The sequence below is a fragment of the Rana temporaria genome, chromosome 9 (genome assembly GCF_905171775.1).
Source record: "Rana temporaria chromosome 9, aRanTem1.1, whole genome shotgun sequence".
Lineage (NCBI taxonomy): Eukaryota > Metazoa > Chordata > Amphibia > Anura > Ranidae > Rana > Rana temporaria.
Window position 1 is genome coordinate 43,440,124 of NC_053497.1, and position 17,192 is coordinate 43,457,315.

At 40.2% G+C, this 17,192-nt stretch overlaps 1 protein-coding gene across 11 annotated transcripts in view; it reads left to right on the forward strand.

Annotated features, from left to right (window-relative positions):
• Window positions 1-17,192, forward strand: part of RYR1 (ryanodine receptor 1) — a 273,212-nt gene that overhangs the window by 149,613 nt on the left and 106,407 nt on the right. For all 11 annotated transcript variants that reach the window (XM_040323298.1, XM_040323302.1, XM_040323300.1 and 8 more), the window contains 12 exons: window positions 119-319; window positions 3,221-3,329; window positions 5,622-5,771; window positions 7,987-8,260; window positions 9,060-9,174; window positions 9,687-9,819; window positions 9,908-10,002; window positions 12,767-12,902; window positions 13,036-13,222; window positions 13,782-13,893; window positions 15,218-15,338; window positions 15,476-15,645. In XM_040323298.1, the coding sequence (XP_040179232.1) occupies window positions 119-319; window positions 3,221-3,329; window positions 5,622-5,771; window positions 7,987-8,260; window positions 9,060-9,174; window positions 9,687-9,819; window positions 9,908-10,002; window positions 12,767-12,902; window positions 13,036-13,222; window positions 13,782-13,893; window positions 15,218-15,338; window positions 15,476-15,645 (1,803 nt within the window). The remainder of the gene's footprint in view (window positions 1-118; window positions 320-3,220; window positions 3,330-5,621; window positions 5,772-7,986; window positions 8,261-9,059; window positions 9,175-9,686; window positions 9,820-9,907; window positions 10,003-12,766; window positions 12,903-13,035; window positions 13,223-13,781; window positions 13,894-15,217; window positions 15,339-15,475; window positions 15,646-17,192) is intronic.

Here is a 17,192-nt window from a genome sequence, read left to right on the forward strand (position 1 = left end):
TCGGGTGGGGGCGCTGATCTGAGTCTTTACCTCGGCTAAAAGAATGTCCAGCTGATGTAAACCTAAGCAACAAACGTTTGTAAAACACTGCTTTAGTCAATATTCTCCATTTCTACAGATGTGTAACCTACTGCAGTATTTCTGTGATCGGGAACTGCAGCATCGTGTTGAAGCCATCATTGCCTTCTCTGAGCGCCACATGGACAGCTTGCAAACCAATCAGAGGCAGCGCTACAAAGAACTAATGCAAGCATTCACCATGTCTGCAGCAGAGACAGCACGGCGAACCAGAGAATTCCGTTCCCCTCCACAAGAACAGGTGATTCTTAAGTGCTTTAACTTATTGATATCTAATTGGAGACTCATATCTAAATACATATATATATGTACAGCGCCACAAAGCATATACCATATATAGATAAACGTTGTAGCGAATACTGAATAAACCTTTATAGTGAATGATTAAGTTAGACATAAAAAAAATTAATTATATATGAAACGTAATAAATATAAAATTCCCATGTAGAGTCCATGTGAAGTCAATCCATTTCAAATACACATAATATGTCAAATTAACACAGCAATGTTCTACAGTGCCAGTGAAATTCATTCCATCACCCGAGAGTGTGATCCATCTGTAAATTCACAGCAACAGATATGCGCTAAGATGTCCCAATTGGAAACGCACATTGTGCGCAATGATGTCAGCGATGCTGGCTCCTCCCAACACGTTTTGTCAAATGCTGATGTCATCAGAGGTTCAGGGAGGGGTCAAGACTCATATCTGCTTACAAAAGTTTCCTCCTGCCAGGATGACATTGTTACCTTGGTTTTAGGGAAGCCGTTATTAGAAAATGATAGCTGCATGTTAAAATGCCAGGATCAATTTTAATAACATTACATTTCAACCTGGATTCTGTAGCATATTTATATTATACCATTTTTATAAATAAAAGTGGAATTTTCCTTTACATTACCCAATGGTATTTTATTTTTTTATGACTAGGGTGGCAGTATTTTAGAAATCTGCCATTCCCTATTATGTGAGAGCCTCAGTTTTTGTTTGCTTTAATACTAAGGGTAATGGAGCAGAAGGCTTCCTATTACTGAAGCAAGAGTGTGTTTGGGATCACCCAGGAAGTGAGTTGGAGAAATTCCCCCTCTAGAGTTTGTGAAATACACTATATTGTCAAAAGCATTGGGACGCCTGCCTTTGCATGCACATGAACTTTAACCACTTGCCCACCAGGTAAATTCTGGCACTTCTCTCCTTCATGTGAAAATCACAATTTTTTTGCTAGAAAATTAATCAGAACCCCCAAACATTATATATTTTTTTTTAGCAGACATCCTAGGGAATAAAATGGCAGTCATTGCAATACTTTTTGTCACACCGTATTTGCGCAGCGGTCTTACAAGCGCACTTTTTTTGGATAAAAATCACTTTTTTGAATAAAAAAATAAGACAACAATACATTTTGCCCAATTTTTTTATATATTGTGAAAGATAATGTTACGCCGAGTAAAATGATACCCAACATGTCACGCTTAAAAATTGCGCCCGCTCGTGGCATGGCGTCAAACTTTTACCCTTAAAAATCTCGATAGGCGACGTTTAAAAAATTCTACAGGTTGCATTTTTTGAGTTGCAGAGTAGGTCTAGGGCTAGAATTATTGCTCTCACTCTAACGATCGCGGCGATACCTCACTTGTGTGGTTTGAATACCGTTTTCATATGCGGGCGCTACTCGCGTATGCGTTTGCTTCTGCGCGCGAGCTCGTCTGGACGGGGAGCTTTAAAAAATTTTTTTGGGGTTTTCTTATTTATTTTTATTTAGTTTTATAATTTTTTACACTGAAAAAAAAAAAAATTGATCACTTTTATTCCTATTACAAGGAATGTAAACATCCCTTGTAATAGAAAAAAGCATGACAGGTCCTCTTAAATATGAGATCTGGGGTCAAAAAGACCTCAGATCTCATAATTAGACTTAAATGCAAAAAAAAAAAAAATGTTTCTTTAAGAGGCTGGGCGGGACTGACGTTTTGACGTCACTTCCGCCCAGCAGAGCTATGAGGACGGGTGAAGGAGATTTCTCCTTCAGTCCCGTCCCCGCTCAGCTGCCGGACACATCCGATCCCCTCCGCCGCTACCGACGGCTCCGGTAAGCGGCGGAGGGCGCGGGAGAGCGGCGGGAGGGGGGGGGCCCCTCTCCCGCCACCGATAACGGCGATCTCGCGGCGAATCCGCTGCGGAGACCGCCGTTATCGTGTACACCACCGCCCCCTGAAAAGATGAATATCTCGGTTGCGGCAGCAGCTGCTGCCGTTATCGAGATATTCAACTTTAAAAAGAGGACGTCTTTTTGACATGGGTCGGTGGTCAAGAGGTTAATAGCAGTTTGTGGATTGGCCCCTTCTTGTTCCAACATGACTGCGCACCAGTGCACAAAGCAAGGTCCATAAAGAAATGGAAGAGCAAGTTTGGGGTGGAGGAACTCGACTGGCCTGCACAGAGTCCCGACCTCAACCCACAGAACACCTTTGAGATGAATTAGAGTGGAGACTGCGAGCCAGGCCGCCTTGTCCACATCAGTGTCTGGCCTCAAAAATGTGTTTCTGGAAGAATGGTGAAACATTCTCATAGGCACACTCCTAAACCTTGTGGACAGCCTTCCCAGAAGAATTGAAGCTGTTATAGCTGCAAAGGGTGGGCCAACCTAATATTGAACCCTAAGGACTAAGACTGGGATGCAATTAAAGTTTATGTGCAAGTAAAGGCAGGTGTCCTAATACTTTTGACAATAAAGTGTATGAGAAACCAGTGTTTACAGAATCCACCTTTCACTCTGTATCAGTTTTGGGTGAACACATTTTTGACCCAATCTAAGAGCAAGACAGATTTGTGAGTTTAAGCTAGCCAATTTAACACCGGTAATTACATTGAAGCATTGGCTGCAACTGGACATTTTGTATAGTTTTAATTTTACATTTCAACAAAGTGCTAATAAGGAGAAAGAAACTCAGAACGGATAGGCAGCATATGTTTACGTACTAGGGAAGTTCACATCCGCTTTTACAATATTGGCTGCCCTCTGTGCAGACACAGACTACAATGCAGCCTTCCAGTTCTCCTATTTACTACTCTCTATAATTGACTCATTCCTAAGACATATTAGCCATGCACAGCCTTTCACATGTCATCTGATGTCCTTTTCAGATTAATATGCTAGTGAATTTCAAAAATATTCCTGAGGAGGAATATCCTGTGCCAGAAGAAATCCGGGATGAGCTCATCGAGTTTCACGCTGATCTACTGTCCCACTGTGGTAAGAGTCCTGAACTAATATTTCTCCTGTAACCCTTCAAAATGAATCCAGAGGTTAACTGATGGTCTGACCAAATAACATTTGGCCATAGGCCCAGTTTAAGGTAAACCATTTAAAGTTAGCTTTCAAAAATACCTGGAGCCTTTTCAATCACACATTTACGTTGCATTTAAAGGGGTTGTAAAGGTTTGTTTTTTATTTTTTAAATAGGCTCCTTTTAAGCTAGTGCATTGTTGGTTCACTTACCTTTTCCTTTGATTTCCCTTCTAAGGCTGGATTCACACCTATGCAGTTTTAGTGCTTTTTGCAGATTTGCACTACAGTCCATTTAACATGGTTTCCTATGGAACAAGTTCTGTAGTGCAAAATGCAAAAAGCACTAAAAATGCATAGGTGTGAATCCAGCCCAAATGTTTTTTTCTTTGTCTGAATTTCTCACTTCCTGTTCCTCCTCAGTAAACTTTCCCCCATCATCCGAGCTATTCTGGCTGGGGGTTAGTCAGCCAGAACAGCTTACGGAGGAGGAACAGGAAGTGAGAAATTCAGACAAAGGAAAAAAAAACATTTAGAAGGGAAATAGAAGGAAAAGGTAAGTGAACCAACAATGCACTGGCTTAAAGGAACCTATTTAGAAAATAAAAAAACAAACCTTTACAACCCCTTTAATGTCTGTTTGGTGGTTTGTGTGTATATGTATTCAGAAATATGATCCTTTTGCTCATTAATTTTTATGTGACTTGTGTCCACATCAACATTTTCTGTAGCCTTTTTCAAAGAGCATTAAATCATTCAAGTCATTCTTTGCCTCAGAGGACCTGATGTAAGCGTTTCTGGTGCAAAATATGTATGTTCAATGTAAAGCATAATGTTTAAATATAGTGTGAGTATGACAGAACACCTAGCACACCACTTGAGTGCTTCCACCAAGATACAGCTTTCTCCACTCTGGAACCAGGAACCAGGTATTAGCACCCAAGAACTAGATGACACTAGCTTAGGTGCAAACTGGAATTCACTTTACTTTAAATTCACACAGAATATATATCACACAAGATCAGGTAAGAGCTTGATTACTTTGTCCTAAACCATGCAAACTGTAAACAGTAATATCATTAGCACTATCTAAGGATCAGTCAACAGCCAACAATGATCTAATTAACAGTAAGCTAATTTCCTAGTCACCTAGACGAGCTCAGGTGACCCAGATCAGTGCCCAACCAGACAGTTCGGCACCAGTCCCACAGATGCACAAAGTACATTATACATGCTTTCTGGCAGGTGTTTGGCTTTCACTGGTGTAATCTGTCCACTACAAAAGACAAAACTCATAAAATGTTCCAGCAGTCTGGAAAAGTTGAATTCATTTTTCTTCATAGTTTTCTTGATAAATATTTCTGTCTCAATTGGAAAAGCTTCTCCAACACAGTCTGCAGGGGGGGCACCATATTTCCTCTGATCATTACCTGTACAAGATTAATATTACATCTTTACATCCACTCCAGATGGGAAGCCTTATTGTCTTTATTCAGGGAATTAATCCAGGCCTCACTCTCAGCATTCATCACGTTGATGTCCATCACTAGAGAACAATCTGCTATCTCCATGGGATCAAGGGCCTGAGCTAAACTCTTTCCCATGCTCTGACTGGGAGAAGCAGACAGGTCTCCTTCCTGGGCCATAATCGGTGGATAGAAGGAAGGTCCCTAGTCCCCCTCCAAAAGCCCCTGTCCCAGCTTGGTCTGTCACATTGAGAATGTGGTAGAGCTTTAGGTTGAAAGGGATAAGCACTCATGCCTCGTACACACGATCAGTTTTCCCGATGTGAAAACTGTGAGGAGAGCTTTTGGCTGGGAATCCCAGCCGTGTGTATGCTCTTTGCAGTTTTTCCGATGGGAAAACTGCCCAAAAACCGCCGGACAAAAAAATAAGAACTAGTTTTTCCTATGGGGAAAACTGCGATGCAGCATACACATGGCTGGGATTCCCAGGCAAAACTCTATCGCAGTTTTCAGGTCGGGAAAACCGACTGACCGAGCAAGTTTTCGGCTTTCCCCTCGTGATTTCCGACGGGAACTTTTCCCGTCGGAAAACCCGCACGTGTGTAGGGGGCATTAGATGCTGTGCTGCCATGTTGAGTATTGAACAGCTTCTGAGAAGTGTGATTTATTTTCTGCTGTATCCAGTATGTTTTGACTACAAAAAAATGTCATCAACCAAAATGCTTATACTGTGTAATTCTTAGAGCGGTATTAGGAGCTTTGGGAGTTACTCTTTCAAACCTTCTTCCCTTAGGGGTCCATATGGAGGGAGAAGAGGAGGAAGAACAGGAAGACACCAGCCTGGCTAGACGCCTATACAGTTTAGTGGAGAAAATAAAGAATCTACGTGGCAAGAAGCCAGAACCAGAACCCGAGCCAGAACAGGAGGAGGAACCTAAACCTAGTAAGTCTTTACAGTTGGTGCCTGGGCTATTGGGTTTTTACTGGCTTAACTTGTCTTGTTTGGTCTAGCTCTTGTACTCTTGTAGTTAAAGTGCATAAAGTAAGTATTTAATGCGTCTTCTTTAATAAACTTCCCATTTTCTTCATTGCACTCATGGACCATTTTTCTGTAAAGTATACAAACAAAATCATTTTGTGCCACAAATGTAGCCAGGTGCTTGGCTAGGAATCAAAGTGAGAGAAACATATACTGCAACTGCTCTCTGTAGCTGCTGCCATGTTGTGTTAAACTGAAATAAAACAGGTATTTCAGCAAAAGGAGGGAGCTGCTGAGCCAGAAATCTTCAATAGACTAAGGCAGCACTGCACTGTGGGAACTGTATTTCTGAGGAGAGACTCTACTGTGTAATCTACTGTGCATTTTATTAGGCTGTAAAGGACATGGTTTTCCCTTGCCATGAGGGAGACTGGCGAGTGCACATCACTGTCAAGTGTAAACCATCACTGCTGTGACCTCAGGGGATCCAGAGTGCTGAGTTTGGGGGGTGCCGACAGACAGAATTACCTGGGTGCAGAGCAGAGAGTGGATCGGATAGTGAGCTGAAAATTACTAGGACTGGTGATCTGCTGCTGTGGGGATTTCCTATCTGCTGCTAGAGAGACTTGGCCATTTAGGAACTGACCACACAGCCATCTATTAGCCTTATTGCTGCCTGCAGGCTTGACTGGGACTATTCTCATGTGCACCAATGGTACAACTGGGTTCCAACTCTAGCCAGTTGAAGAGTTAGGACTAAATACTGCCCGTTTAAAGCTGGTACACAGAGAACTTTACCTATTGCTTATGCTAAGAGGTACCTCTTTGGAAATTGCAGTGTCTTAGCCATTTTCCTAGTGCACGCTAAACTAGTTATAGTAATATTATTTACATTGCAGTTAAAGAGTAACTAGAGTTTTTTTTTTTTTAAAACAAACATGTTATACTTACCCCTTTTTTGCAGTTGCTTTTGCACACATCCTTCTCTTCTGGGGTCCCTTGGTGGCGCTCCTGGCTCCTCCTGTTCTCGAGTGCCCCGTTGGAGAGCCGCTCTCCATTGGGAACTCCACTTTAAGGTGAAAAACCTTAAGGGTTTACAACCCCTTTTACCCCTTTTTATATGCACTGTTTATTGCCGATTTATGAATTTATTCCAGTCTGGGGGTACAGAACTCTATTTACTTTGGCATAGTGATCATACTGTCTAGTGAACTGTGTCTGAAACTACCTTCTGTAGGCTCATTTATGCTCAAACCTCCAATCATTCTAACCCATATCAATACATTGAGTTAATTTACCACTAAATGGTTTTGTGTCTCTTTCATGGTACTACAAGAGTTTTCAGTGACTTTAATTCAACCAGGTGTGTCAGAGGGGCTGAGGTTATTCTTGGAGTCGAGGCACAGAACAGAGAACCCAAATTACCATACGTCTCCTTTGCTATTTAAAAAATATATATTATTTTTATCTCTTTATTCATACTTTTTTGTATCTCAGTATTCTGATTACCTTCAGTGTCTTTGCAGCCATGATCGTAAACATGCACTCACATCAGTGATGGCTGCTTGGCAATTCCTTGGGTGGGTTGCCTAATGATGACAACAATAGACTATTCCGGCATAATGTGCGTTAAAGTAGTCTAAATCAAAAACCTGTGTGACGGGGTGCAAAAGCCCAATTGGGAGACAGGGACAGAGTGTTGTCACCCTATAAAAGGGATGAGAGTTTTCTTGATTGGATTATTGGGTCATGTTGAAATTTGGACATTTCAAAGCGCTAAAAAATAGCTACTCACCCAAGCTGCTTTTTGTTTGCAGATGCCTAGTTGGGTGGAACATGTTCTACATCATATTTCAGTCTAGCACAAAATCAATGCATGTAAAAATTCATGACGGTCTGTAGTATGGACACTATTAGTCATTACATGACATACCTGCAATGCTATAAATCATAAGTGATTAAATCTGATTTTACTTTTAGTTCAGGTGCTTCTGGAAACCTTATAGACAAAAGTCTTTTAAGTAGGTTTAAACTTTTTTAAACTGAATAAAGTGTCCTCGAAGTGTTAATAATAATAGATGGAAGACATTTAAATCTAAAGTATACTATGTTCTCTATATGTTAACACTGCTGTTTAAACATCTTCATGATGATGTATATTCTATTCCTCTCCTCACAGCCACCTTGCAGGAGCTCATCTCTCACACTATGGTGCACTGGGCCCAGGAGTCTTTCATCCAGAACCCTGAGCTGGTTCGGGTGATGTTTAGTCTGCTGCACCGTCAGTACGATGGGCTAGGGGAACTTATCAGAGCAATGCCCAAAGCCTACACTATCAATGCTGTATCTGTGGAGGACACCATGAATCTTCTAGAGAGTCTTGGGCAGATTCGCTCATTGCTCATTGTCCAGATGGGTCCCGAGGAAGAGAACTTGATGATCCAGAGTATCGGGTCAGTACTGGTGAAACTTTTATGCTGTGTTTGTATAAAAAAAAAAAACTTGATTATAAAAGGGGGTAATGCTTAACCACTCTTTGAAATAGTGATTCAATTAGAATTTTTAAAATTGTACTTATTTTTCTGGGAATGGCTTTATCATAAAGCAACATGTGCAATTGCTGGCTACTTTGTTAATGTTTTTTTTCTCACCTAAGGTTGAGTAATACAAGAGTTGAGCTGAGCTTTCTATAGCATACCATACAGCAATTTTAGTATTTTTTTTTTTCTGTTTTTTTTTACAAATGTTATTTCTTAGTAATAGGGTACTCTCCTTCCAGCCCTAAAAGCCTGTAGGCACTCAGATCAACAAAAATTTACATTTCAAATATTTTTTATTAAATTTCAAATATAGTGCATTATTTTGGATAATTGTATGGAGATGATGGAAAAATGTGGTACATATTCTGGAAAAATGTGTCTTTGTGTTTGTAGTTGATGGGCATTGGCTTATTGGGCCTAATGGTAAATCCAGCCCTGGCTATTTTAGCACTACATACAAAAGAGAAAGCTTCCAATAGTGCACTCAGATTCTAGCTTTATTGGTACAATTAGCTCAACATGCTTATTGATATAAGTGATGGAGTCTTTTTGGAAGGGTTGTTGCCATTATATGTGCCTACAAATGTGCTTCGAGTGAAGATATATACTTAAGGCCTTTAAGTATCACTGTTTCTGGTTCATTAATAGGTCTGTAACCTATTAAGTTGTGTGTTTTAAGAAGTTGACAATCTTAATTTTTTCCCTCATTTAGAAACATCATGAACAACAAGGTCTTTTACCAGCACCCCAACTTGATGCGAGCTTTAGGAATGCATGAGACTGTAATGGAAGTCATGGTGAACGTGCTCGGTGGAGGTGAATCCAAGGTAATTGTAGGGTCAGACTATAAAAAAAATGAGATAGGACTTGGTGTGCTTGGGTCACAGAAGCAACTAGGGCATAGTTAGAGGTGAAAGTTCAGTAAATCAAGAACATTCTGGAGTACAGCTGAGAAGTGCCAGTTTAAGTGGTTCTGGTAGATGTTCAAAAACGTCTGTCTTGTAAGTCATACCAGACCTGTCCAACTAAGAAAGGCTTTGGGTGGACCTGAAATCTGCTGCAGGGACTACACTTGCAAAATGGTTTTGCTTAGTAGTTATGAAAGGATTAATTTAACAACAAAGTGCAGTTGACAGTTATGTGATGAAGGGGGATGCCCAATAAGTACTTAGTGTAGTAAATAAAGCTACTTTGTGTTTGGGCCACAGCATGTCAGTGGCTATTGGTCACAACAGTTTTTTTACCCTGCATTATTAAATGAAGCCCTAGATGTTTCATTCTTTATCAAGATCAAATTTCAGTTATTGCTAACATCACATGTTCCATCATTATATTTAAGGAAATCCGCTTCCCCAAAATGGTGACCAACTGCTGTAGATTCCTGTGCTACTTCTGTAGAATTAGCCGACAGAATCAAAGAGCCATGTTTGACCATCTTGGCTATTTGCTTGAAAACAGTGGTATTGGTTTGGGTAAGTTTATTTCAGTAACTTAATGTTTTCAGCACTAACATTTATTAAGTGACGACCAGTGGCTTTCAATGTGTACTTGTTGTTGCAGGAATGAGAGGCTCTACTCCCCTTGATGTGGCTGCTGCTTCAGTGATTGACAACAATGAGCTGGCTCTAGCACTACAAGAGCAGGACCTGGAGAAGGTAATGTGGCTTCAGAGCACATATGAAAATATGTCATCTTTTGTTCATAGCAACCAAAAATGTACCAGCTTTCATTTACTAACCTGCTGTAAATAGTAGATGACTGGAAAATGCAACAGTTCCTCTTTTCTTTGGGTCACAGACCTGCAAGGGACACTAAAGGTACCCGTTTAAAAATAAAAATAACAAACATGTTATACTTGCCTCCACTGTGCAGCTCGTTTTGCACACAGTAGCCCCGATCCTGGTCTTCTGAGGTCCATCGGCGGCTGTCTCGGCTCCTCCCCACAAGAAATAACCCCCTTCATGGGAGCTCTCTCCCATGGGGGTTAGTCCTTGCGGGTGCACTCCCATGATACAGTCTGCGGCTATATCACTTGGCCCCACCCCCGGCGCGCCGCATCATTGGATGTGATTGACAGCAGCACGAGCCAATGGCTGAGCTGCTAATAATCCATCCAATCTAGCCAATCAACGGCCAGACTGAGTGGAGAAGAGGACATTGGGGGCGAGCGCAGCAGGTAAACGGGCTCAGGTAAGTAAAACGGGGGGGGGCTGGGGGGGCCGTCATTGCCAGTTTTTTTTTCACTTTAATGTATAGGATGCATTAAGGTGAAAAAAAAATTAACTTTACAACCCCTTTCAGATGTCATGCTGATAAAATCAGTGTTGAGACACACTTTTTTTCATCCCTAGACTCTGAACATACCAGGGATATGAGACCCATCACTATCTTTAGCTGATGTTACATTTCAGTGCAGCGATTGGTTTAGTCTTGGGATGCACCAATATTTTTTTTTTTTTTACACCGAGTACCGATTTACTTTTCTTTTAATGCTCGCCGATACCAATTACCTATAACTACCACAACTGTTTTGTTCACACTTCAGCTGTCAGCAATGGTACAAAGCATTAAAAAGTTATTTACAAATCATATACATATTTTTTTTTTTTTTTTTAACATTTTGCACTTTTTTCCAATGAATAACGTGTAAAAATATTAACGAACAAAGCAAACAAAAAAAGTTTTAATTATTAATAGTTTATAAAATAGAAGTGAACAAAAGAAAATCAGCAGGAAAATATCGTACCTGTATATCAGTCTGTGCCTGCAGGTTCGGCGGACTCGAAGTCTGCCGGCCACCCACGATCTGGTGAAGAGAGGCAGAACGGGGATATGCATATGTAAACATTGTGACATCCCCCCTCTCTTCCTGGCAAACTCTCACCAGAGTGTGCATGATGTCATAAGCCTAGGCTTTTTACCAGACAAGAAACAGGAAGTGGGCTGTATTAGGTATTTACTGGCAGAAAAAAAATGTTTTACTATCCAAAATTAAAGCAAGGGCAGAAGATTTAATAGATGGAAAGTTGAAAATATTACAGAGGTTCCGCTTTAAGGGGGTAAATCTTTCCGGGGCTGAAGTGGTTAAGGCTGATCGGCGTAAATTAAGGGTTAATAAGTGGTTAAACAGAGGAACGTTTAAAAAATAAAAATTAATCTGCAGATCGAAGTTCGTCTCTTTGATCTGTAGATGGATAAACAGAAAGATACAATAAGAAACAATATTTATTTTTATCTTTCTGTGGCTGAGCAATAAACATTGCCCAGCTTTTATTTTGACAGCTCTAATTGCCAGGACTTTGTATACACTTCAGCTGTCAACAGGGGAACCCCACTGACAGCTGAATGAGTCATTGATTGTGAAGGATGCTGCGGCTCTGCTCCTTGACAACCAATAATTGCTGTTTTTTTTTTTTTTACATTTCAACTGTCGGTGTGGGAATCCCACTAACAGCCGAAAGAACCAAGCTTGAAAGTATTGTTTTCAGAGCATTTGCACGAATACCGTTATTCGTGCAAATGCTTAGTATCGGCACCGATACTGGTATAGGTGCAACCCTAGTTTGGTCCCTTTTGCTTGGCTGGAATGTAGGAAAAGATAGCGTGATTCTTGGTGCCTTCAGTAATGGGGGTCTGAAAGTAACCTGAGTACAATGGGCCTGTTTGCCTATTACTGTGGCAGCACATCCAGACATAGGAACATTAGGTGTGACAGACTCAGCTGATGTTTAGCATCTCAGAAAATCACTGTAAGTTGCGCAACACTATTCTACATCCTAATCTCTTGTACAAAAGCTGTATGTAGAAGAGGTGGCACTTGGATAGTGGAGGTGGAAGGGGAATTTATGGAGAAAGGCCATTACAAAAATACTCTAAACCCATTATAACTGAAAAGCAGAGTAATGCCTGCCTTTCCTACTCATAAACTGTATTCATCAGCACTATATCTGTTCTTTAAGGAACTTAAAGTGATTGTAAAGGTTTGTTTTTTTAAAGAAAATAACAAACATGTTATACTTACCTCCTCTACTCTGGTCCCTCTTTGTTGCTCCTAGTCCCTCCCTCCTTTGGGTGCCCTTCAGCCAGCAGCTTGCTACAGGAATCACCCAAGCTGAGTCAGAGCCCTGTGTATCCATTCACACATGGAGCCCCGACCTGTCCCTGCCTTCTCTCCCCTCTGATTGGCTGACTGACTTTGACAGCTGTGGGAGCCAATAGCACCGCTGCTCTGTCTCAGCCAATCAGGAGGAGTGTACTGGATGGCTGATGGGATCGAGGACATCGCTGGATAGAGAAGGAGCTCAGGTAGATAATTGGGGGGTGTTGGGGGAGACTGCTACTCATAGAAGGTTTTTTATAGAATGCATTAAGATAAAAAACCTTCTGCCTTTATAAATATTTTCAATTCCTTTTGTGTAGGTCGTGTCCTATCTGGCTGGATCTGGCTTGCAGAGTTGTCCCATGCTACTTGCCAAGGGATATCCAGACATTGGTTGGAACCCTGGTGGAGGAGAGAGGTATCTAGACTTCCTTCGATTCGCTGTCTTTGTAAATGGTGAGTGTGAAAGGGAATCTTTCGGTATCAATAAATGTAGTGCCTCATCAAAATGAATTTTATTTCAAATGACAGCATGAAAAGCATTTGCAGTGCTCATTACACGTGTGTCACTATTTGTGTTTGATCACAGGTGAGAGCGTAGAGGAGAACGCAAATGTGGTGGTGCGTCTTCTGATAAGACGTCCGGAGTGTTTTGGTCCTGCCCTGAGAGGTGAGGGTGGTAACGGTCTGTTGGGTGCCATTGAAGATGCCATCAAGATCTCTGAGGACCCTGCGAGGGACGGACCCACTGTCAAGAAGGACCGCCGCAGGGAACTGTGAGTGACTGTCATTTTTAATATATGCAGAATATTCCCCTCTAGTTGCATTTATACTTGTCTCTGTTTACGGTCTTAGAGTGAACATATATGCTGAATGTTTTAGGCATACACATAAAACAGCTTATTGGCATTCATATTGGTTACATATACATGATATACTTCCTGCTTCCTTTTAAAAGAATGATGTGCTTAGTAAAATACTTAGGCTGCCCCATACTGTTATTCTTCCCTTACTGTACATATAGTATCATAACTTCTAATTATGTATTTTATTCTGTATACATCATTCTTAGTTGTTTCATTTGATTATTTCAATTTTTTTTTTATAAAGTTACCATCATTTTGTTGACCTTGTTTTAATTCTTTCAGTTCTATTTAGTAAAAAGTTCTTACTGTAAAGTGCAAATTCTTCGGTACAGTAACCCATATTGACCAACCAGAATGCATCTTGTTCTGGTCGCACTTCAGTGCAGTGTTTTCTGCTAGTTAGCTATGGATTACTATACTGTTTTTTCACTGTATGATGTCTGCTAATCTCTCACATTTTATTTGCCAGGTATGGTGGTGAGGAACCACATGAAGAGAATCGGGTACACCTTGGTAATGCCATCATGTCTTTCTATGCGGCTCTTATTGACCTTCTGGGCCGTTGTGCTCCAGAAATGCATGTAAGTAAAAGGAGACCTCTTCCCTTTTTATCCATGTCTTTACATTTCCTAGTCTTTTCTTTTACATGCTGTTTTACTCTATTTAAAATGAATTCACGTTTTTTAAAAAGAAGAAAATGAATATCCAGCAGGTCAGTTTTTTACATTTAGTGATTTTATCTTGCCAGCTACTTTCTTCCCTTCTGTCTGTTCACCAAGACTGTGTGATAGACACTGAATTGACTGCTCACTAAGAGGCAGCCAGTCCATGCTAGAGCTGAGGTGAACTGACTTAAAGGGGTTGTAAACAAACGTTTTTTTTCCCCTAAATAGCTTCCTTTACCTTAGTGCAGTCCTCCTTCACTTACCTCATCCTTCGATTTTTCTTTTAAATGTCCTTATTTCTTCTGAGAAATCCTCACTTCCTGTTCTTCTGTCTGTAACTCACCACCTTAATGCAAGGCTTTCTTCCTGGTGTGGAGAAAGCCTTTTGAGGGGGCGAGCAGGCAAGTCAGGACACTCTCTACTTTTCAGATAGAGAAAGGAGCTGTGTGTTGGTGGACGTCCTGACACTCCTGCTTGCCCCCTCAAGAGGCTTTCTCCACACCAGGGAGAAAGCCTCGCATTACTGTGTGGAGTTACAGACAGAAAAACAGGAAGTGAGGATTTCTCAGAAGAAATAAGGACATTTAAAAGAAAAATCGAAGGATAAGGTAAGTGAAGGAGGACTACACTAAAGTAAAGGAAGCTATTTAGGGAAAAAAATGTTTCCTTTACAACCCCTTTAAGTGAAAGGGTAGACTGTGGGCAATCGGACCTAGACTGGGCCCATATCAATGGCAAAGTAAGTACTTCAGCAGTGCAAGGGGGATTTTTAGAACAGGGACAGACCCACAGACCAGTGGATCTATAGTAATTTATTTGAATTTAGGGCCACCACTTTAAAGCTTGATTATGTGTAGGAGTCCTCCCCACGTTCTGAGTTATGTTTGCCATTTGATGATTGGTGCACAATAAGTTCAGCGTCTAGGTTTTTACTCCATGGTATTTTACTCCATGGCAGAAGTGCTAGCAACATAGATGGACATCCATGGTATATCTTGAACAAGATACTTTATAGGTCAAGTAAAAAATAAATAAACTGAATCTGTATCCACAAATCTTTAATCTAGTGCAATTTATCTACTCTTTCGCTCACTTCTTTGAAATTACATTAAAGACAATGAGTTTAACCTGCTCTGTACCAGGTGGGCTACTGCACAATGCTCTTTATTAGCTTTTTAGCCATCAGAGTTTTTATCCGATTATTTTATCGAACTGTCCTCTATTCTATTGTCTTCTTCAGCTGATCCAAGCTGGCAAAGGAGAAGCTCTGAGGATAAGAGCAATCCTGCGATCTTTGGTGCCTATTGAGGATTTGGTGGGAGTTATTAGTCTTGCTCTTCAAATACCGGCATTTGGAAAGGGTAAGAGGAGCAGTCACTGGATTCGCAGAACATTTTTCTTGTAGACATAAAAAAAATATGCGCTAAAGTTCTTGGTTCCATTAAAGACTGCAATAAGACTTGACATGTACATGTTGTGTTTTTTTATATATATATAGATGGCAATCCTATTGAGCCAAAAATGTCTGCAAGCTTTGTCCCAGACCACAAAGCTCCCATGGTGCTCTTCTTGGATCGTGTTTATGGTATTGACAATCAGGACTTCCTGCTGCAAGTTCTAGAAGTTGGGTTCTTGCCGGACATGCGGGCTGCAGCCTCTCTGGACACGGTGTGTTACTTTTCCGCTTGGAGTAATTAAAGTCCAGTTGCCTTTCATCTTTCTGTTACTTTTATGACTTTGACTTATTTTTCTGGCTGAGTTTAGTGAAGAATTCGAGAAAAGGCATTTTTTTTTTAAATCCTGTAGCATTTTGAGAGAAACAACAACCTTCTCTGTGTGGAAACACCCACTCTAGAAAACTAACATAGTCATTGAGATGCAAAAAAAAAAACTTGAAACAGTATTCTAATCTGACTTTATCTCCTTTTCTACAAAAAAAACTGCAGGCAGTCATATAGAGAAAGAAAGGAAGATTCCTCTGAGTAGGTCTATATCATTTATGTCATATACAGTAGACCTGACTCAAATGAATCTTCATTTCAGCCCCTATATGGCATTATGCATAAAATAGGCTTGTGATATGCAACACCAACAAGAAAATACCATATAGTAGAATCCTGGGATTTCTGGAACTTGGATAAAGCTCTTCCTTCATCTCCTCATAGTCTGATCTGGAAATTAATTGTTCTGGTTATTGGGTTTTCCAGAGGATCTAGTTAACATGAGCACCTAACAGTACAAAATATAGGTGTATGTATAATGTGACAAACAGAGAAAACACATGAAAAAATTGCAAGCTTTTTCAAAAAATCACATATAAAGTGCTCAGTGCTTCAAAATCCATAGACAAAGTTCTGACATGCTTTAAGTAGTCATGCCGTGCAGTGTGCCACACTCCCCTCTCGTATCCCCACTCACCAGAGAAAATGGACCCGACTGACAGCTTTTCAGTCTGGGGGTCAAACACACATGTATATGGTAAACAGCTTCACCGCTACAGGTTAGACAGCCAATAATTTCCACAATTTGGAGCACTTTATATGCGTTTTTTAAAAAGACTTTGGACTTTTTTGATTATGTTTTCTGTTTGTCACTTTTATACATACACCTATATTTTGGACTGTAAGCGCTGTAATATTGAGCTTTGATTTATGAAGTGATTAAGCACTTGGTGGACAGCAGCTGCAGAGTTTTGAATTGATTAATTTGTTCACATGGCGCGAGTATTTATGTATTTCAACATGAGCACCTAGACAGATCTCAGGAGGTACACATTTTTGTATTTTTTTTTTCTCCAGTATATATTTTTTCATGTTTACTGCATAGCCAATTAAATATGTAGTGTACTGCTCAAATTTTTTTGTTTTCTATTCATTATTTTTTTTTTGGGGTCATTTGTTATGATCAAAATTCATTATTTTGAATAAATTCCGAAATTTGAAAATCCGAAAATAAGAAGGAAAATCTGAGTGTTTGGTAATCCAAAATACTAACTAATAATAACTATTCAATTACAGGTATTGGGATTTCCTTTAAAATTTGGCTGTGTGAACGTAACAAATAAAAATTTATCTGAAGTTACAAAATAACGAATGCTTCATCTAAACAAATGGAATGCAACAAATTAATAATAATAAATAATAAAAACTTTTATTATTAATTTGTTACGTTCCATTCCCTTAGATTCGGCATTCGTTATTACGGATAATTTGTAA